At 40.1% G+C, this 22,565-nt stretch overlaps 1 protein-coding gene across 1 annotated transcript in view; it reads right to left on the bottom strand.

The window, feature by feature from the left end:
• Window positions 1-22,565, bottom strand: part of CHAT (choline O-acetyltransferase) — a 46,663-nt gene that overhangs the window by 7,304 nt on the left and 16,794 nt on the right. The window contains exons 6-12 of the mRNA XM_034777666.1: window positions 20,917-21,097; window positions 18,082-18,259; window positions 8,952-9,121; window positions 8,077-8,177; window positions 7,281-7,409; window positions 5,967-6,089; window positions 3,501-3,642 (exon numbers count right to left, since the gene is read on the bottom strand). Coding sequence (XP_034633557.1) covers window positions 3,501-3,642; window positions 5,967-6,089; window positions 7,281-7,409; window positions 8,077-8,177; window positions 8,952-9,121; window positions 18,082-18,259; window positions 20,917-21,097 — 1,024 coding nt within the window. The remainder of the gene's footprint in view (window positions 1-3,500; window positions 3,643-5,966; window positions 6,090-7,280; window positions 7,410-8,076; window positions 8,178-8,951; window positions 9,122-18,081; window positions 18,260-20,916; window positions 21,098-22,565) is intronic.

The raw sequence follows: 22,565 nt of genomic DNA, 5'->3' as shown, positions 1-22,565 counted from the left end.
AAATCTCTGCAGGAAATAACTTCTACTGGCAATGAGCCAATAACCAATAGTCAGTACACCCAAATGCCCCCGGTTACCCCAAAATTCCTCCTTTGTTGTGGGCATTCTGAATGAATGGAAGGCCACTATGGTTCAAAGTTATGCTGATTGGTATTGCCTTATTTTTTTAGGGTCAAATAGGTCATAGGACCTAATCTAAAGCCAATGGAAGTCATGGGGAGACTTTCAATTAACTTAATAGAGTTCGTATCAGGTCCATAGCCAACATAATGCCTAATATATTTTTAATCATACTCTTATCTGATTGGCAGCAGGTATCACTTAATAAATTAAAAGCAGAATGAACTGTGCCATTACATGTATTGTATTAGTGAACAGAACCAGTTTACTGAAACTAAAATCTGATCAGTAGAGATGAGATGAACTGGTGAAGAAAATTCTCAGTAACTGTACACAGGGTCAGTCAATGTAGGTCCCTGTGAGCAGTCAGTAAAGTTTGCAACAGATGAAGGTATGAGTAATTAAAATTTAAAAGGTACAATAATTGCATAGTTAAATCCAGCCTTGCAAAACCATCATGGAAATTTACCAGACCAGGCACTAAATCTGTTGAGCGTCCTTTATCATGATGACAATGACAGTGATGTTAATGAAAAAAAGTATTGATATTTTACCAGCTGCTCAAGAAAATCATTCCCCTGAGTGAATGGGCAACTAGAATTTTTCAGGACTGCTTTAACTTTTGCAGTTACAGTTACTTCACATCTCTGGTTACAGAACTGTAAATTTTGTCTCCTGCCAAATAACAGACTTTAGGTCATGGGATCAATCTTAGGCAGAATTGCTACTGCATATCAAGCGAGATGTTTCAGATTAGGGAGATCTTGAAACAGCCAAAAGTTACTGGCTTCTTTTGTGTAGTTCTAAATGAACAGGGAAGCTTCAGCTTGCATGGACAATGAATGATCTTTTGAATAAAGAATTCATTTTAGAAGCAATCCAAGGGCATCATCAGAGACCCTCACAGCACAGAATCTGATATCTCTTCATGAGACTAGAGCCAGGCACCGGGTCCTTTATGTAGATTACATTACAAAATGCAGTCTTTAAATCTGATTTACAGTTTCTCAAGCATTCTCTGCAATGTCAGAGGTTCTTTCCTGTGAAGATGGTGTCTAGTGTATGATATATATCTCCTGTGTTAGATAATCAATCTGACTCAGACTCAATCTTTGGTGCCTGTTCAAACTGTCATTTGAAAATCACTTTCTTTGGTATCAGAAGCAAAATATTTTCTGATTTGATTTGGACTAATGGCTACCAACAAAAAATACTTCAGAGAATTCAAGACTACTTAAATCAAAAGACATGTCTTTTAGTCCAACCAAAAAACACACCCCTTTTTCCTTCCATTGGTGGAGTGTAGGTCAGCTAAGGGAATCCTGTTTCTAATTCATTTTGTAACTATAGTATATATGGGTCTAGATTGGAAAGGAATGGTCATATCTGAACAAATGTTTGTGTTCCAAAAATTATGCGTGAAATAGCCACAGAGTAATTCAGATGCCTGCACCTTTCCAAATGGATATTCTAACAAAATATGCATACTTTATAATCTCCAGGAAAACCATAATTCCATTGGGCAGAACTGCATGATGTTTACAAGATTCTTTAGATGGAATAATGACATCATTATCCTCCATATTTATGATTGCCAAGGGGTGAGATAAAGATTTGGAAGGTTGGAGCACACAAAATGAGGCATAGGCTGGCAGAGGTGGTTCTAGAGAAATGAGGACTGTGTGGTCACATGTGACATTCCCTTGCTCACTCACATGATGCAACACCATTAGGATATCACTGGTGGGTACACTGTCTCAGAGCTGAGGCAGTAAAGTACTGGGAGATGATGAAGCTTTGCAAGTGCTGGAGAAGCCAGATAGTTGAATCTGATTGGACAAAGGTAGGGATAAGAGCCACCAGCAATGGTTCAAAGGGGCAAGAGAACTTGGGGGTGGAAACTGATTGCGGCATCTGTCTTCTACTAGAGGTTCTGAAAGAGTGAGAGCATGCACTGGTGTGGCGCCCAGGCACTTCGTGCTTTCCAGGGGCAGGGACTGATGCGCAGAGAAAGGACTGTTCTGGGGAAGTACCTCAGGGCTTGCCCACTCTGGACAAACTTCATCTTCTTCCCAGGCAAGCTGCATTGTTGACAGTAGCACTGTATCACCAGAGAGGTTACCGGTAGGCAGAGGCCATTTTCAGCATGACAGTGAGTCCTGTGTAGGATGGGTTGGCCAGATTGGAGGAGAGCTCAGGCCAAAGTATAGTGATTACCATTAAAAAGTCATCATTTTCTGAGAGTTATCACACAGTTATGTCCTGTTCAGGAACCACCTCAGCCTTCATGTTGTCAGTGGATTTTTGACATGGAGTTTCTGAGAGCTCTGTTCAGCACAAGATGGGTTTTGAACTGGACGGCTTACAGAAGTGGAAGATGTGGTGGGGGAATGGAAACTGTCACCTCCTTATACAGTTCTCATGCAGCCTCTGAAATTTTGTACACAGGTCTGTACTATACTAAGATTTCTTAAATCACCATGCCTCATTGCATTGCAATGTTTCTGTTCAAGTTTTGATAGATACTTGGAAGCAGCTACCCTGATTATCACATGCTAGAAGAAGCTCTGTACAAACATGTCCAAATTCTGGCAGAGTGACACATACAGGCACCCACCAGAAAATCTGTGCACAGCAGAGGTGGACGACTCCCCTACAAAACCTGCAGAGAGATGTACAGAAAGGCTTTCCTGCAGACTGCAAAGGGGAGAGCCTGGGACAAAACTTAGGGTAAGCCTGTTTGTGCATGTACACTCCCTGACCTGGCAATTGCATCTCACCACACACCCACCCGCCGGTGCAAATTATTCATATTCCTGGTAGGCGGATGGAGTGTGTGCAGGAGGAATCTGCACATGAGGCAGCTGAAGAGTGCAGTTCCAGAAAGTGGCTATCAGTGCATTATGGAAAGCTGTTTCCTAAGCATGACCAAGACATAAACATCTAATCTCAGAAGTTTTAGCCTGACTGGGCATATTAGATAAACTCTATATATGTTTGGCAGAAGCATGGCTATAGAAACAAACAAACCAACTAAAATCCAGTGTGCAGTATATGACCCTGAACTTTCAAGTTCAGTGTGAAATCCTCCAAAGAGCTGAATTTGGCTGTGCGGGTATAAATTACAAAAGATTCTGTTAAGTAAGTTTAGACACAGATTCTGTTTCTCATGGTGTAATTATCTGGATCATGCTTTTGGGTGCTCAAATAATAAAATGAATATTCATATTTAGCATGAAGGTCTGGTTCTCACAGAAATGAGTTTCTACCTGACTATAGTCTACGAGGTCTACATTTTTGTCACCCTTATCTATAGGTAAGAGAAGCATGATTTTTTTGGTTCTGTTTTAAATAAAAGCAAAAGAGAGAGATTAACGTACCAGTAGAGATGACTTGTCATCAATCATTGCTTTTACAAAAGCTAAAACTTCTGGGGTTGCAGACCTAATATTGTCGACTCTTCCCTCTTCAAATCGGCGTATGGAAGCACTTTCATAGGTAGGAACAAGTCTCCTGTGGCATCTGAGAGAATGAAATAGGAAAAGCAGAGAGTAATTGTTTCAGGGAATCATAACGGCAAAAAGAAAAATAGGCTCAGTACGTTTTATTTTTACAAGGTTGATTTTATTTTTGTGTAATATTTCATTTTAATGTTAATAGAATTATATAAGAAATTGCCAAAAGATGGATACTATGGCCCTTTCAATACAAAGAGCTGTGTACAGTTGAATATATTTTATTTATGGAGTGCTAGTAAAAAATTACTTGGTATGTAAAAACAAGGCTAATAAAACTAGAATTTACTGAAAGATCTCAAGGAGTGTTTTATTAGTGCCACATGATAAAATAATTGTGTGATTAATCATTTACGTACAAGATTGGAACATGTTTTATTTAAAACAAGAAAGAAATGCATTGCATGTTTTCTGTGTGTGTGTATGTCACAGAAAATTAAAAGAGGAAATGAATGCCATTTCAGATTTAGAGCCAAAGGTGAAAACCCAGATTACAAGCAGAACTGTACATGGAAATTAGCATGTTACCATCTGTTTACAGTCCTTTGTCCCCTGCTTTTGCAACCAGTGAACTTACTGGTATCCCCACTGAAAATAACTTACAAATTACTTTGGCTTGTCTATACTACAGTTGAATCAGGGGCTGTCTTATAGCTCAGTTGTCCCCCAATCTATGCAGCAGAGTTGAAATTTGTATTATAGTTGGGACCCACCATGCTCTCATAACCAAGCTATAGACAGTCCTTTGTTGGCATTATTGGATTTCAGCTAACAAAGTGGGTGAAACAAGCTTGGCATCTGGTCACGTGAAAGACCATTTCAGGATTTAATATGATAAGTTTAGGGATTGTTGGTGTAATGGGTCTACTGTAAGAAACCCCACAAGTAGTCACTACCCTAGGACATTAAGTGTCCTGAGAGTCCATAAGAGAGCCTGTGAAAATGGGAATGCCACGGAGATTAGTAGAGTAAAAAGAGCAACCAAGGTCAGCTCTTAGTGTCAAACCCTGGGATGCCCATTTTGCCTGGGGGAAGCCCAACAACAGCTGTCCAGGGGGAAATAAACAGTAACTACTACCTTGCAGTGGAGCTCCAACCCTATATGCTGCTGAGATCTCTTCAGAAGGTCTCTGTTGTTCCCTGTGGATGGGGAACTGAGGGCATTATGGCAGGTTGTGCAGTGTGCTTCAAGCTGCACCCCCTACCGGCAGATGCCATGCACAGATAGGTGCTTACTCTTTGTTGCTTTCCAACAGAGGTCTAGGGCTTCACTTTCCCTTGGCTACTTCTGGAGGGGTGGGCAGCTGCTGCCACATTCTATGCCCATCCTCTCTGCTGCCCCCCGACACAGTGAAAATGGAGGGGAGGTTGTTTGGGACAGGGAGAGGAAGGGGTGGGAGAGAGGGCAGACAAAGTGAAACAGAGAGTGAGAGAGACAGAGAGTGAAAGGGGGACTATGAGTGGTGGAGAGAAGGCAATAATGAATGTGGGGTATGGGATGAATGAGGAAAGAAGGAGTGGTAAAATAAGATGGAGAGGCGAGGGGATGGGAGAGGAATAGATTGTGCTCATGGGTTTTAACTATGGCTCAATCAGTCATTGATTCCTTGCACAGAAAAATAAATTAGAAGTGATGTTGGTGTGCACTGTACAGAACCTCTGGGCCCAAACCCATATAGGAAGGGGAGTGGCACCTGGGTCTACTATTCCTGGCCGGGTCTGTATCATTTGTTTATGTATTAACAGCTGCAGCCTGCCTATGCCTATTTAGACAGGTTGTACTCTTTCCCCAGGACTTCCTTTATGCTAAAGAGTCTACTCAGTCATGTGCTTACTCATTTCAAGCTTTTGGGTGACTTGATTGTGACCTGTAATTACACACCATTATTAGAGAAGCCCAGGACTGAGTTTGTTTTCATTAAATTTTATATGCTGAATCTGAGCTACAACTTGGATTATAATAGACAGACAAGAGGCTGTAACCATTCTCTGATTTATCTGCAAATGAGAATTTGCTTCCCTTCAGCTTTTTAAACTATAGGCCCTGTAACTTTGCAGTAACTGTGGATGTTTTGCTTACTTTTCTAACTGATTTAAATAGTTCCATTATAATTGTAAAACAAACATGTACCATATGAGAGGGTGCTATATGTCAGAACAAAGTGACTACTATTATGGGTTTCCATCCTGCTTTTTAAGGACCCCATCCAGCAGATCTACCCTTTTATGCCAATGGAAGTTTGTCTGGGTGCAGAACTGAGCCCTTTGTTTTACTGATTAATTGTAAATCTGTGCTCACAATATATTAATCCCATGATTTGATAAACATACCTGTAAAATGCCAGCTGAAGTGCTACTTGAATGTAGGCATCGGGGCTAGTCTTTTGTTTCTTGATAAACTCTTTTCCATAGTTTTCAAATGTATAAACAATAAAATCTAGATTGTTTACTATCCTAGAAAACAAGCAGGGGCATTTGTTGTAGAGGAAAATGCAAGATTCCCATATAATGTGGTTTGCAAGCAATATTTAGAAAACATTTTTCCCATGTACTGTTCACCACATATCTCAACTAGCACCTATTGGGTAGACGTTTTCAGTCTAATGTCTGGCACTTGGCAACCAGTAAATTGTTCTCAACTAGCAGTCTCTAATCATGCACTATTCAACATGCAACTTTAATCTTCAGCACTGCTTATGAGCTGTGACACTCATGTAGTTGTGCTCATTTGAGTTCAATACTTTTTTTCCCAGCGATTCTGTTCCTGAAGGTTAAACATGCTCTTCTTTGTTCTAGATTACATGTCAGTGAAGCACCTGTATTTAAATAATGAATAGATTAAAAGTCTAATGCAGGCCCTGATTTTATTATGAACTCCCATTTCAAAGAAATGTCACCTTTTGTTTATTTAGAAACAAAACCAATCTTTTTTTTTTTTTTTTTGGTATCTGGCCTGAGCTAATGCCTCTCATATTAGATCTTAGATTTTAAACACTTTGTTACCAGTGCTGCCTTACCTAATGGGATCACAATAGGCAAAGATTTAAAATTGGTCATGTGTACATTATGTTAATTTTCTGATGAAAATTAAACAATAAGCTTAAATCTCTCTCCAAAAAGTTTTTGTCATTCAAAGTCACCGTGAAAAATTCTGTGCATATCCATTGTGATCTAGAAAATCCAGCTCCAAAGAACTGGCCTTTGTAGTAACAGTGTAGGTACAAGCAAATTAAATGCTTGAATTCAAATTGTCTATTCAAACCAGTTGTTTACAATTCCCCTAAATATATTTCCCCCACAGGCATGGCTATGTCTGGGTCAGATCAAACCATATACCTGTACAAATAGAGGCCATTGTTCGCATTTTATGTAAATAATGAATGCTGTATCAAAATTATTTCCAGTGGTATTTGTAGTTATCATTAGCTTCTCCTATATTTACATGAAAGGAATGTAATGATAGTGCAGTTCCTACTGCATTGTATTAACCGTACAGCCTTAAAGGCCTGATCCTGTGATGCACTGAGCACCTTTTGTTTTCATGGGAGTTGAGGATATTCAGCACTGGGTGGGATTGAGCTGTATAATAAATTAGTTGTTTGTTAGGTGGCTCACAACTTGAAGCAGTTCAGAAAAGTGCCGTACCTCTGAAGTTTTTCTGCTGATGATGCTAAGTGTCCCTGAATTTCTGGAGAGCATTTCCATCTCAATCTCCTTGGAGTAGGAAGTTCACTCACTGAATCAGCTCTGACTAATTTCTTAGAGCTTTCCTTCCTGTAAACATGTCAGAGAAAATACATAAGGACATGGTAACAACCTATTTCTTACGAATGGTGTGATAGCCGTTTTCTTGGTAAATCATTAGTTCCTGACATGCTGGAGAAACCAGAGTAAGCTCTGATATTACAGATGTTCTGTTTTGCTGGGAAAAACACATAAATGCAATGGGCCTAATTTTAATGTCACTTAACACCAGTGTAAAGCAAGAGTAACTCCAAAGAGCCGATCAGTTTGAGTTGTCTTTAGACACATGATTTTTACTTGGGTCCATTTCCACTTGTTGGGGCAAAGCCAAGGGTGAAACTCCCACTGATATCAAGGATTTGGTCCGTTAAACAAAAGCGGAGGAAAATGAAAGTCCTAAACTATTTCAATGCTTTCTAATGTGCAAACTGCGATTCCAGTTATAAAGAACCATAATTAAGAGTGTGAAAGTTGTTCCGGGAAAGCGGGGGCGGGGGTGGGAAACGTGAAGTGGGGCTAAAGCCATAGGGATGAATTTCACTCTGCAAGAGGATCCCAGTATGTTTAGAGCAGATACCGTATTTTTTGTTTTCAGGTACGTTCATTTCTTTTAACACTTAAGAGGGCCAGTTAATGCATTCGAGTAAAAAAACACCTGGATGCTGTCCTGTTATGTTAATAATGAAAGAGGACTTACATGTGCTTGAGCAAATGTTCGGTGCACTGTACCAGGACGATCCCATCGAAAGGGGAGTGTTCACACACAGTGCCACAGACTCCATCTCTTCCCACAACAAACTAGCAAGGGAAATGCCATCGCATAAATAATAAGCATAGGATAATGTACTGAATGCACTGTGCTTTGGATAGGAAAAAGCAAATATGCTGATGGCAGCAACTTAGCAAGATGACATTGTTATTTCTCTGCTGTGTTATTTGCACATGTCTGGAACCTGCTACCTCCAGAGGTCCACTAGGACCAGAGTTGGGAGAGCTTGAGGTTAAAGTGAAAGACTTGAAAAGGAGAGGAAATATCAGCTGCTCTCATCCTTTTTCTTGTTCTAGATTTCCTAATTTAACCTTTTTTCTTTCTTTTAGTCAGGGGTAAAGACGTTCTGGAATGTAGACGAGATAGATCTCTTCTCAGCTACAAGGGTAAAAGTAGCATTATGAATTCTGCAAGTGATTAAGTGTTAAAAAGGACACACTATACACTGCAACACTTCCTATTCCCCAAGTAGGTCTTGCTTCCCTTGTCTGCCGTCACTCATGGGCAGGAAGCCATTCTGGTCTCAGTGCCAGTGCTTCCCAGCCTCTTGCTTGACATGCTGCTATGACCCCCACCCCTTCACTCTGCTGATTCCCCATCTGACTATCCTGCCTTTGCTCGTGGTCTATGTTTGATACTCCAAAGGAAATGAAAACCCTCTGTGATGTACGTGGCCTACTATGGCATGCAGATGGGTATCCATCCGGACCCCTGTGATGATCAGCCCTGACACATGAGAGTTGAATATGTCATTGTTAGTGTGTATCAGAGCAATTACATGTCCAAGTACATTAAGATTTTACCTGCATGGGTTTGTCATACCAGCGATTGGCACCATTTTTATCATAGCCTCCCCCATGTAGAAGTTGCAAAGCCATATTTGTATTGTTGAGTTCCACTCCACTTGGGCCATCCAGACACACCAGGCATATACACCGTTCAATCATATCCAGGGAGTCTCGGTTAGTAGAGTCTGTGGATAAAACATTGACACATTTACAACTGCATCTTATTATTTGCATTACAATAGCACCTGGAGGGCTCCATAGAAGGAGGTGGTGTGCAACTATAGACCATAATCCTGCAATGAGCTCCAGGCAGAAGGGCTCCTCTGTCCTGCAGAGCTCTGTTGCCATCAGAACTCATTGAAGGATCAGATGTATAGAGTAGGAGAACAATTCTTACTCCAAAGAATTCAGTCTTTTGTGTTAATTTTGCAAGATAACTGTCTTTCTTTTACAGTAGTTCAATAGTATCAATCTCCAAAAATTACCCACCTTACCATAACTCATGGGGCAAAGTCAGGCCTTTGGTTTTCCTGAAGTAACCATGTAGGAACTCAGGTCCAATTTACTTCACTTTGGTCTTTTTCATCACATCATATTTGGGCAGTAAAATGACATCTGTTAGCTTTATTCCTATCACATTGCTTTTCATAAGAAATATTTAGTCCTATATGGTGAGAATTTCCATGTTGGGCTTCTTCACTCCAAGTCTCGTGTGTAATAAAACTGGGCTTTTGCTTGACAAAAGTTCCAGGCGGGACATGTGCAACTAGATTTTATCAAAGCAGATGTGACCCCTGAGATGTGTCTTGACAAACATTCCATGATGAAATAACTGGATCTCTTCAGTGTCACCCCCTTTCTTTAAGTAGTTTTCACAGTAAAAATCCTTTTGGAACAAAGAAACATTTATTTGTTCTCTCATTTAGCCTGAAAATTCTGAACTTGGGAGCATTGAAGAGAATCTGTCTAGTCAGTAAACTCAAGTTTCTTGTAAAAAAACAAAACAAAAAGAGTCTCCAACTTTGCCAGCTTCATGTCAATAAAGAAGATAATTCTACAGTTGAGTGCTCAGCTGGTCTCAAATCACTATCTAGAGGACAGAGCACTGGACTGGCAAATGGGAGACTTGGGTTCTGGTCCCAATTCTGGCATGCTGGAGGACCTTAGGCAAGTCACATCACTTCCTGTGCCTCAGTTTCCCCATCTATAAAATAGGGATAATGATACTTATCCCCTTTTGCAAACCACTTTGAGATCTACTGATAAAAATGACAGATAAGAGCTATGTATTATTATAATTTGAAAATGGAAAAATATGAAGTTATGGTTGTGGGGTTTGTTTCATGAACATTTTATTGTGTGATCCATGCTCCGCTTCTCCTCCATCCCTTTCTGTCTCTGACACACTTTGAACTAAATGCACTTATTTTGGTTTTCAGTCCATGCTCCTCTCCCCGATTCTGTCTCTGTCTCTGTATGTCTGTCTCTCTCTCTCTCACTCAAAGGTGATGTGCATAGGATTTTTTAACAGTTGGGCTTGCGCTCCTTTTTTCTTCTTGGTGATGGATAAAGGCATGAATGGTTTCTTTGTTTATTTTCTGTATGGCTTTTAACTCCAAAACGTTAGGAATGTAAAGTCTAGTCTTCCCTGGGAAGGCCAGTAGGAAGTGTCAGAAATGTTTATTGTTAGCTCTTAAGCCCTTAATTGAAAAGATAAAAGTGTGGCATCTTTAACAAAGTCTGCGCTTGTATTCCAAGGTATACTAGTCAGTGATTGACATTAAATGGTTGTTCTCAAAATCAAACAAAAAACAGTTTCATACACTGCCTTAAAATCCTCTTCACAGCTTAGCTTCTGCTCTCTTGCTTCATGTGATGTTGTCATTTACACTATCTCTTCAGTCACCGTGCAGTGAAAAGGAGAAAGAAAATGCACAGAAAAGAAAAGGCTACACGGGAGACCGAAAAGAAAACAAACAGAAAAGGACATGCGAGAAAATGAGAGCGAAGAACTATTCTGGGAGTTTGGGTGAGGAGGTGCACTCCTCCACTAGCTCAATCTAAGGGGCAGCTCCAGCAAGAAATAGTTGGGATCCATTGGTTTAAAGTGATGAATAGGGCCAGGTTGTGAGCCCCTTGCTTGTTGCAGTGAACAGTTACAGGAGTAGTCTCACTGACCTCAGTTTACCCACAGGAGCAGACCTATTGTTCACCAGCACAAGTAAAGGGCTCATAGTCTGACTCATAGAATTCCTATGTGGTCCTACACTTAGACTTTAACCTCGAACTTGTAAATTAATAGATAAGATGAGTTTGAAGAACTCATTTATCTTTCTTAGATTACAAGACGTGGCTTCTGTTAAATTTAATTGGTTCCCTTGCAGCATGCATGGTACACCATAAATACAGAGTGCTTTGTTGCTGGGCATTGGCTTTAAAGCTACCACAGCACTTTTTATAAGAGTAGGTCTTGTCCCAGAGTCCTTACCCGTGCAGCTCTTCTTTCACCAGTGCGTTCCATTTTGAGGTGTCCTGAGATGGCTATATTTCACTGGTGCTATGTGTGCATTATTGTTACATCCATTAGCATTCTTTAAGGTGGAAAATGCTATATAAATGATTAATGTTGTTATTTGTATACAGAATGCTCCTAATATTATGGAAACAAAAACTGGTTGCATAGTGAATTACAAAACTGTTGTCCATGTTTGCTTACTATTTGTTCAATGTTTTGCTTATGTTACCTCACAGGTTTCTACATTTTATTACAGCTGCTGCCTACACACCAGCAACCCTCACTCTGACATATGGATTCAGGGCTGCGATAACCTCGGTTTTTAAAGTGAATAAAATGAGACTCCCATGCTAGAAATAGCAAAGCAATGGGAAAATGCCCTTACAAATGAACCAGAACATGTCCAGAGAACCAATCAGTCAAACACTGACAAGTTTATCATGTAAGCAGAAAATGAACTGAACAAGAACTCATGTACCTTGACTTGGGATGGGGAAAAAAATCTAGAAGGAATGAAAACAAGGGGCTAGCGGAGAACAAAAACTGCATGAACAATTTGTTCTTTTTATCCCCTTATCTAACATACAGAATTGCATTTAATATGGTAAATCAATCTTTCTAGAGGAACTATTTTTTAATAGGAAAAGAAGGGAAGGGAGTCATGGGCCTAATTTAGACACTGTAGGTGAGACTGCAACTCTAATGACTTTAGTAGATTTGCACTTGCTTACATCAGATCTGAATTTAGACCTCTGTATCTTATTAGCTTTGCAATATGAACTCACAATTAATGACTGTGTGTATAACAATGGTGACTGGTGTCCAAGTATGACACCCTATAGCTCCTTTGCACCCTCACCCTCTTAAATACCCATTTACCATTCCCATCATATCTGAATGCCTCACAATCTCTAATATGTTTATTCTCACAATACCCCTTTCCAATGTAGAAAACCCATTCCTGCTGCTTCGCTCCCTTGCTCCCTGCACTGAAGAACTGCCACTGGCTGACACTTTCAGTCTGCCCCATCTCCCATTGTAGACCATCACCTGTGCCTAGATGAGTTTGTTGCCAACTATTGTGTTTTTATTGCAAGTTTTGCAATATGGTTAGGGTACTAGGCTAGGACTTGGGAGACCTGGCTTCAATCCCCTGCTCCGTCACAGCCTTCCCCTGTGGCTTTGAGCAAGTCATTTAGCCTCTCTGTGCCTCAGTTCTCCATCTGTAGCAATGACTTACCATATCAGTAGCCCTTCCCTACTTCACAGGGGTGTTGTGAGGATAAATACATTAATGATTGTCATATTCTTTGAGATGCAAAGCTCTATCTAAGTGTTAGGTATTATTATACTATTAAAGCAACAGTTCCTGGAAACAGATGATTAGCTGAAAACTCTCAGCTTCATTTAAAAAAAAAGTTTCTGGCCTCATGGTTGCAGAGAAAAGCCTGAAAAAGTGGTATGAGTGTACTCTACAGGCTCAGTAACCAGAAGGCAAAGATTTTTTTTTTTAAACCTCATGCTTTTTAAGCCAATCTCATGACTTTTTTTGAGGTCTGGCATGTTATTTTGTTAATGTTTGGGATTGATGATACTGTGTTTCTGTTATCTTCCAGAAAATGGGAATAATTACTTTTAAAATAACAAAATCAGGATAAGCTATACTAGCTCTTTCTGCAAATGTTTGAAGCAACTCAGCTGACTGGTTTGTCTTTCCTCTTTTGCTGAAATTCACTAATTCAGTAGCTATGATTTTTTTTATATCTAACTATTAATCTTTATGTCCCTTCAATTATTTTTTCCCCGTGACATCAGTACAGCTACGGATCTCCATCCACTAGTGGCAATAAAATTGTAAGGGTCCAAAGTCAACCCCGCAAGCATATTTTAATGCTATTATATCTCAACATCTGCTTACCTGGATGAAGATAAAAGTAGCAAAGAGTCCTGTGGCACCTTATAGACCCACTTTGTTGGATGTATGCATGGATGCACGAAAACTCATGGTCCAATACGTCTGTTAAGGTGCCACAGGACTCTTTGCTGCTTTTACAGATCCAGACTAACACAGCTACCCCTCTGATACTGGATGAAGTTGTTTCCTGAAAGTCTAGCCAAACTCCAACAGCATGAGAGTGCCATGGCCATGTTGATATTTTATTTGTTTTTAGAACATTGAGATCTATGAGACCGACAGACTCAGATAATTGTATTGGGATAGAAAACTTTTCATGTCAAAGTTACTGGTATGAATGTAGCATGGGTTGATAGCTTGGGGATTTGAGAAAGTTATTGACGCATCTTATGCTGTCTCTGATCTGTTGACTTCAGTTTCCAGTGCTGTGAATCTGGTATCCTTTGTAAACACAAGACACACTTTTTTTTTCTTATTAGAAGCATACTCTGATCAAAGGATAAGCTATTTGCTATGAGAGGGGAGCAATAAGAGGGCATCAAATATGTACACTTATATCCCTTGCATACATGCAGAAGTAAAATGTGTATTTCCTTCTAGCACAGGCTCAAAATGTATGGCAAGTAGAAATTCAAGGAGCAGACCATTTGCAAAGCAGAATGAAAAATGGATTTAAAGGAACTTTGGAAAACAGAAAAAAAGTAGGAATGTTTTAAAGAAAATGTTCTCTTTCTACAAATTCATACAAAAATGGCCACCATTTTGTTGTATGCAAATGTGTACCCGCAAATGTTGTGATATTTTTATAAAAGCCTGAACAAAAGCCCACTGAAGCCAATGAGAATCTTTCTGTTGATTTTAATGGGCCTCGGATCAGGTCCTTTGTGTTTTGGTGGCTGTTGCAGGTCACAGTTAGTGACAATAAGAATTAACATTTATTTCACCATAGTATTTACAGAATTTCCTGCAGGTAGAATGGAAAATACCACAAATGCTGAGGTAAACTTAACTAGGAAAACCATTTTTTCCCAGTGTAACCCAGAATAGTCTTAATTCAAAATAATTGGCACTAGACTACCAATCCAATAGGGAAAAAATAAAGGAGGTAGGTTTGATTTTTGGGACCAAACTGTCAAAACCATGACATGCACTAACATCTACATGACATTTACTTGTGCAAAATCTGTTTGTCTTGGGTTTTGCACATCCTTTCCTGTGCCTCCACATACAGTGCCTCCAGTCTCTCACCTGAACAAGTAAGTGTCAATACTTGAAAAGTGTTTGCATGCATAAAATTGCACACACAGAAAAACAGTCTGGTTTTGCTCATATATGTTCCAGCACTCAGTTGTGATGAACATTAGCATGAAACCTGTGAGGTTTGAAGCCTTCTTTCAGAATCTAGCCTTTTAAATAAGTCTTTTTCCATCTAGATACCCTATTTATCATCTTAGGTGGCCTCTCTTTCCTGGTATCTAGCCTAGAGAATTCTCTCAGAAATACACTGGCATTGGCACCTTGAGAGCACGATTATCTAGCTCTGTAGACTCTCTCCTCAGGCCTTACGTTACCAGCACTCCCAGCTATCTTCGAGAGACCCCTGACTTCCTGAGGAAACTACAATCCTTTGGTGATCTTCCAGAAAATACCATCCTGGCCACTATGGATGTAGAAGCCCTCTACACCAAAATTCCACACAAAGATGGACTACAAGCCATCAGGAATAGCATCCCCGATACCATCACGGCAAACATGGTGGCTGAACTTTGTGACTTTGTCCTCACCTACAACTATTTCAGGTTTGGGGACAATTTATACCTTCCAGTCAGTGGGACTGCTATTGGTACCCGCATTGCCCCTCAGTATGCCAACATTTTTATGGCTGACTTAGAACAACACTTCCTCAGCTCTTGTCCCCTTACGCCCCTACTCTACTTGCACTACATTGATGACATCTTCATCATCTGGACCGATGGGAATTCCACCAAAATTTTAATGATTTTCACCCTACCATCAACCTCAGCCTGGACCAGTCCACACAAGAGGTCCACTTCCTAGACACTACAGTGCTAATAAGCGATGGTCACATAAACACGACCCTATACCGGAAACCTACTGACCGCTATACTTACCTACATTCCTCCAGCTTTCATCCAGACCACATCACATGATCCATTGTCTACAGCCAAGCGCTAAGATACAACCGCATTTGCTCCGATCCCTCAGACAGAGACAAACACCTACAGAATCTCTATCAAGCATTCTTAAAACTGCCATACCCACCTGTTGAAGTGAAGAAACAGATTGACAGAGCCAGAAGGGTACCGAGAAGTCACCTACTACAAGACAGGCCCAACAAAGAAAGTAACAGAACGCCACTAGCCGTCACCTACAGCCCTCAACTAAAACCTCTCCAGTGCATCATCAAGGATCTACAACATATCCTGAAGGACAATCCCTCACTCTCACAGACCTTGGGAGTCAGGCCAGTCCTCGCCTACAGACAGCTCCCCAACCTGAAGCCAATACTCACCAGCAACTACACAACAAAAACACCACCCAGGAACCCTGCTACAAACCCCGGTGCCAAATCTGTCCAGATATTTATTCTGGAGATACCATCAGAGGACCTAACCACATCAGCCACACCATCTGGGGCTCATTCACCTGCACATCTACCAATGTGATATATGCCATCATGTGCCAGCAATGCCCCTCTGCCATGTATATTGGCCAAACCGGACAGTCTCTATGCAAAAGAATAAATGGACACAAATTTGACATCAGGCATCATAATATTCAAAAACCAGTAGGAGAACACTTCAATCTCTCTGGTCACTCAATAACAGACCTAAAAGTGGCAATTCTTCAACAAAAAAACTTCAAAAACAGACTCCAACGTGAAGCTGTAGAACTGGAATTAATTTGCAAACTGGATACCATCAGATTAGGCCTGAATAAAGCCTGGGAGTGGTTGGGTCATTACAAAACCTAAACTTAATTTTTCCAATGCTAATTTCTCCCTACTGTTACTCACACCTTCTTGTCAACTGTCTGTAATGGGCCACTCTCTTACCACTTCAAAAGTTATTTTTCCTCCCTTGTTTCCTGCTGTTAATTGATTTATCTCATTAGACTGACCTCACACTTGGTAAAGCAACCCCCATCCTTTCATGTATTTATACCTCCTCCTGTATTTTTCACTTCATGCATCCGATGAAGTGGGTTCTAGCCCATGAAAGCTTATACCCAAATAAATTTGTTAGTCTCTAAGGTGCCACAAGAATTCCTTGTTGTTTTTGCTGATACAGACTAACATGGCTACCACTCTGAAACCTGTGTTTACATAGTGATTATTTACAAACCACATCAAGAGAAATGTTGCTTGCTGCTCAGGAACTTGAAGGAATGGAGCTCAGAGAGTGAAAGGGTGCTGCAAACACAAGACTCAACAATGAAAGCAACTGAATACTTAGCCAAAAGTATTGAGCCGACTTGAAAGGAAAATCAGAATATCCGAGTATCGAATCAGAGCCAAGAACATTAGCTCTTTGGGCATTCCAACAAGCTGGCACCTTGCCAACCCAGTAGAATTTGCAGAAGATGACATTCCTAAGCACAAGTAATTTTAGTGCAGGACAATGGTATCAGATTGGCACTTCCTTGATACAGATATTCTCTATCCACAGAATAGATACCACTGCTGTAACAGAGGGTAGGCTGCAGGGAGCTGCAGAGTCAGCCCTCTTACAAAGGCAATGTTCCTGGGGATCCTGAGTGGATGAAAACACAATGAGCCAGACCCTTAGCTGATTAAAATTGGCTTAACTTCCTTTGAAGTCAATGGAGTTACACTGATCACACCAGTTGACGATCAGGTTGAATAAGAAGAAAACACTATAAGAAATGAGCCCAATAATTCTTCAATAAGGTTGATTCTAAGAAAGATAGAGAATTTTCCAATCTATACTTAACACTGTAATTTATAGATAGAAAGTCTCCAGAAATTCATCATTTCTATACTATGCATTCTTATAAAAAAGTTAATGCTTAAATTCCATTTTTCTTGTTTAGTTGTAATGAGGGTTGAGGGTGGGTGGATTGTGTGAAAAGCCATTATCAGTAATCTGCAAGGGAAATGGGTATCCTCCTCTGGGGAAATATTTTGAAATGACAACCTGTTTGGTAAACTCTGGTGCATTTCTAAAGCACAAATACTATTCTTCCTAATATTTCTGAGCCAGAGATAAAGGGATGATTTAGCATTTTTTAGAGAGAAAGATAAATAGGAAAATTTCTCTTACCTTGCTTCAGTTTGAACACGGTGTAAAACATAAAGTGCTAGACTATCCAACACTTTCTAAAGCCTATGGATGCATTGTACTCATTATCACAGTTTGACCATGAAGAAATAGACAAATCACAAACTTTGATGGCATGTTCAGAATTTATCAGAGGAAAGACAAAGCATGGGATGAAATCTAGCTACATGGTATTGCCCCTGGAGTTACACAGCTGGCTCAAAATCATACTTTCTGTTCCTCTGTGTGATGATACATCTGAATGCTTACAAGAATTGAACTTCCTCATGCTAGAGGAATTCAACAATAGGTCTGATATTTTAGCCATCTATTTGCCTTAAGGATCACCTCCCATCAAGGACCAGTGATGATGATGAGGATGAAGAAGAGAAGGTTGGGGTTGCCGCTGCTAACCTTTCATGAGGATTGTCCTGGCCTCTGCCCACTCAGTTCTTCCATCAGATGTCAGTAAACCAATTGGAGGCAGCCTCTCTTCTTCGTTCTCTGCCATTTTGACTATCTTTCTTAACTGAGTGAACAGATCCCCTTCGCTGAGACGGCGGAAATTAATAACAACATCCAAAACAAAGAACTGCAGGGAAATGATAAAAGTCAGAAGGATCACAGGCAGATTATACTAAGATCTGTAAGAAAACATCTCGCTCAGTGTGGGATTGCCTGGAGGTGCTGCAGCTCTGCACAGTGAGAATTACATGGCTGAGGGAAGTGGTCTGCTAACATGCTGGGGCCTGATACTGTGCTCACCTGTGTTTGGGTTTGATACCAGTGTAACTCCACTGACTTCAGTTGAGTGGCTCCTGATTTACACTGGACTGAGAGCAGAATAAGAACATAAGAACAAAGAATGGCCATACTGGGTCAAACCAAAGGTCCATCCAGCCCAGTATCCTGTCTACCGACAGTGACCAATGCCAGGTGTCCCAGAGGGAGTGAACCTAACAGGTAATGATCAAGTGATCTCTCTCCTGCCATCCATCTCCACTCTCTGAAAAACAGAGGCTAGGGACACCATTCCTTACCCATCCTGGCTAATAGCCATTAATGGACTTAACCTCCATGAATTTATCCAGTTCTCTTTTAAATCCTGTTATAATTCTAGCCTTCACAACCTCCTCAGGCAAGGAGTTCCATAGGTTGACTGTGCGCTGTGTGAAGAAGAACTTCCTTTTATTCGTTTTAAACCTGCTGCCCATTCATTTCATTTGGTGGCCCCTAGTTCTTATATTATGGGAACAAGTAAATAACTTTTCCTTATTCACTTTCTCCACACGACTCATGATTGTATATACCTCTATCATATCCCCCCCTTAGTCTCCTCTTTTCCAAGCTGAAAAGTCCTAGCCTCTTTAATCTCTCCTCATATGGGACCCGTTCCAAACCCCTAATCATTTTAGTTGTCCTTCTCTGAACCTTTTCTAATGCCAGTATATCTTTTTTGAAATGAGGAGACCACATCTGTATGCAGTATTCAAGATGTGGGCGTACCATGGATTTATATAAGGGCAATAAGATATTCTCTGTCTTATTCTCTATCCCTTTTTTAATGATTCCTAACATCCTGTTTACTTTTTTGACTGCCGCTGCACACTGTGTGGACGTCTTCAGAGAACTATCCACGATGACTCCAAGATCTCTTTCCTGATTAGTTGTAGCCTAATTAGCTCCCATCATATTGTATGTATAGTTGGGGTTATTTTTTCCAATGTGCATTACTTTACATTTATCCACATTAAATTTCATTTGCCATTTTGTTGCCCAATCACTTAGTTTTGTGAGATCTTTTTGAAGTTCTTCACAGTCTGGCTTACATTGTTTGAATAAGATTAAAAACACCTGAGCAATTAAAACTAGGAAGCATGTTAATAATTTCCATAGTCCCAGCTCTTTTAAAAATAGCATAGGGATATACAATACTGTTACGTGGGGAACCCACAGAGCTTTTTATAACCCATTTATTATGTGCTAAGTTACGCTGCTTGCTCTCTAAAGTTTTGCCACCATTCAAAAGCTGACCATTAGCAATAAGTAAACTGTAGAAGATTCAGTGATCTATTGTGGATGGATAAACAGCCAGGTGTCTGGATGCTTTTCCAGATTAATCCAAACCATGTTGATAGAGGAACTGACAGGGTCAGATTAAGACCATCTGGGACCTAGATCTACCAGAACTTCTCCTTCTGCCAAAAAAAACCCCAAAACAAACAAAAAAAACCCAACAACAACAACAACAAAAACAAACAACAAAAACCCCACACCACAAAAAAGATTACCCAGATTCTTTCCCTCTGATTCCTGACTCTTATCATCCTTCTTCTGCCCCCACAAATAGACTTTCACTGCCAGTTCCTTCCCCATAGACATGTCATTCCTCACTCTTCTCACTACCCATAGGTTCCTTAATCTTCTGCCCTCCGATTATTACTCTTGATTGGCTTGTTGTTCTGTTAAGCCCACACAGGCTGGCAGGCAGGGATTCCAAGGATGCTGCCTTAATCCATCCAGAAACTTTCATGAGTACAGGATTTCTCATGACATTGCCAATGATTCTGAAACTTCAGCTTTTCATCTCGATTTAGAAAGAAAACATGTCAAAATGTCAGAATTTTCTGTGGAAGAGAAATGCTGTTTTATGACCAGCTCTGCTCCTTACAATACATTAAAAAAAAGCAAAATTTTTGCCTTTGGAATGCACCATATTGTACTAAATGTCAGGGACTTGCAAACAAATGCTGTATGGATGGGGTACTGTACAAGGTCTCTTCTCCTCCCACCCTCACTCTAAATTATACAGGCTGAACACTATGTGGTATGCCAATATATCCAATAGAGTTTTCAGGTGAAAATATAAACACTTCAGCAAATGTACTTCGTATAATTTTTTTTGCCTGTGGTGTTGCTTCCCTGTTTAATAAGTGTTTTTATTTGAATGGAAACTGAATTAGTATTTTCCCCAGTCCCACATCTCTCCTCGCTGTAGCAATGTACTCAGAATGTAAGCTGGGCTAGGAAGGGGAAAAAAAACTATGGGAGCTTCTTGTTAAAATGTTGGCAGCACATCACTGATAAGAACTGAGTATGGGCTTCAGAACTGAGTCCAGTGCCATCATCTATTGTACATTCAGTGAGATCCTGGAGCAATGATCGTATTACATTGTTATCAAGCAAATTTATGCATACCCGATTTCTGAAGGAAAGAGGAAAAGGTTTAAAAACAAAATGCCTACTTACCTGATTGTTACAAGCAACAATGATGTGCTCTGGTTCTGGCATTATGCTGCTTTTCTGGGCCACAAGAGTATCTTTGGTATGGCCTGGAAGACGATAGGAAGAAAAGAGTCCATAGTATTGCTTCATACAGAGAGGATGACCAGACAGCTGTCCACGAGCAAAATCAACAGGTATAGCATTGCTGGAGAGAGAGGAGAGAAACAAAGCCAGAGAAAAGTAGAAAGAGAGAGAGAGAGAGACAGAAAGAAAAAGAAATCTAATCTGTCCTTTGTTCTGTTACAATTAGATTAGGTGCAATACAAATGGAATAATAAAAACAAGATTACAGTGTAAGGAAATAGATGAATTCCCATACCAAAGTTAAATACATCATTCCTGGCAGATTCATGCATATTCATTAAGGAATTGTATTTGCATTCAATGAATATGTGTTAGAGACTCAAACAATAGCAGGGCATGCAAATCAGTGACTGCAACATATATTCCTCATCTGTGAATATACAGTACACTTGCACTTTTCATCATTGAGTATAAAATCTTTCACATATGTATCCCCTGCCCATCCAAAAAAAAAAAAAAAAGCCTGCTTTCCACCAAGAGTCCTGAGGTAGGAGTAGGGAGCCTGCTTAGAAGGGACCCTCAAAACTCTGTAGGATAAATGAAAATCAGTTGACCATCTGAAGCTGACATGCACCCTAGAAGGCCATGTGTGCTTTGTACTGGAAGTCCAGGCTAGAGTTGCTTAGAATGTTTAAGGGAAACATCTCCATCTCTGGAAATCAGTAGAATGGGCAGGATGGAGGGGAATCATCTGGACAGTGAGGAGTTAATTTAATCCTACCAAACAACTTTGGCCCTTAGAGTGACACATGGGGGAAGTAAATGCTGAAATTTAGCAGCTGGATCCTTTTTAATTGCTAGGAGTCTGGCAACAATACACACTAAAATGCCTCTTTAGTGACCAGAACAAAATCTGGTTACTTTGCTGTGGAATGTTTTCTTTTCTGATTATAAATTGTAGGACATTGTACTGTCAATGCAGTAGAAACTAATGTAGTTGTCATTGTAGGCGGGGGCCAAAGGGAAATTGCTGGTCTTGTGGTTAAGATACTAGACCAAGAGAAAGTTCTCTAATTCCCAGGTCTGCCATAGACTTCCTGTATGACTTACTTCCTTGGAAAAGTCACTTCATCTCCCTGTGCCTCAGGTCCTCATCTGTAAAATGAGGATAATAATACTTCCTTTCTTTCCACCCTCCATCTTTGTCTTGTCTATTTAGATTGTCAGCTCTTTGTGCCAGAGACAGTCTCTTATGTTCTGATGTAGTACAAAGCCCAATGGATTCCCACTCTAGTTTTGCGCCTATTTTTACAAGAATAGTAAATAATAACAATGATGATAAGAAAGCCCGTGATTATTATTATAGAAAGGGGACATTATACTATATTGTTCTGACAACAAAACTTGCACTGATTTAATATGTTAAGTTATATTCTTGTGTTATATATTTCTGTCTGTCTACATTAGGCTTTGTTTGAAATACTTTAACCAGGCAACTGGGCTATCTACATAGCTAAAACTACATACAAGTAAAAGCTGTGTTATCTGGCACTTTATCAACCAGAAAGCTCTATTAACCGGCATTTCTG

The sequence above is a fragment of the Trachemys scripta genome, chromosome 7 (assembly GCF_013100865.1).
Source record: "Trachemys scripta elegans isolate TJP31775 chromosome 7, CAS_Tse_1.0, whole genome shotgun sequence".
Taxonomy (NCBI): domain Eukaryota; kingdom Metazoa; phylum Chordata; order Testudines; family Emydidae; genus Trachemys; species Trachemys scripta.
The sequence above is the reverse complement of the archived record's forward strand: the minus strand, read 5'-3'. Positions and strand labels throughout refer to the sequence as shown.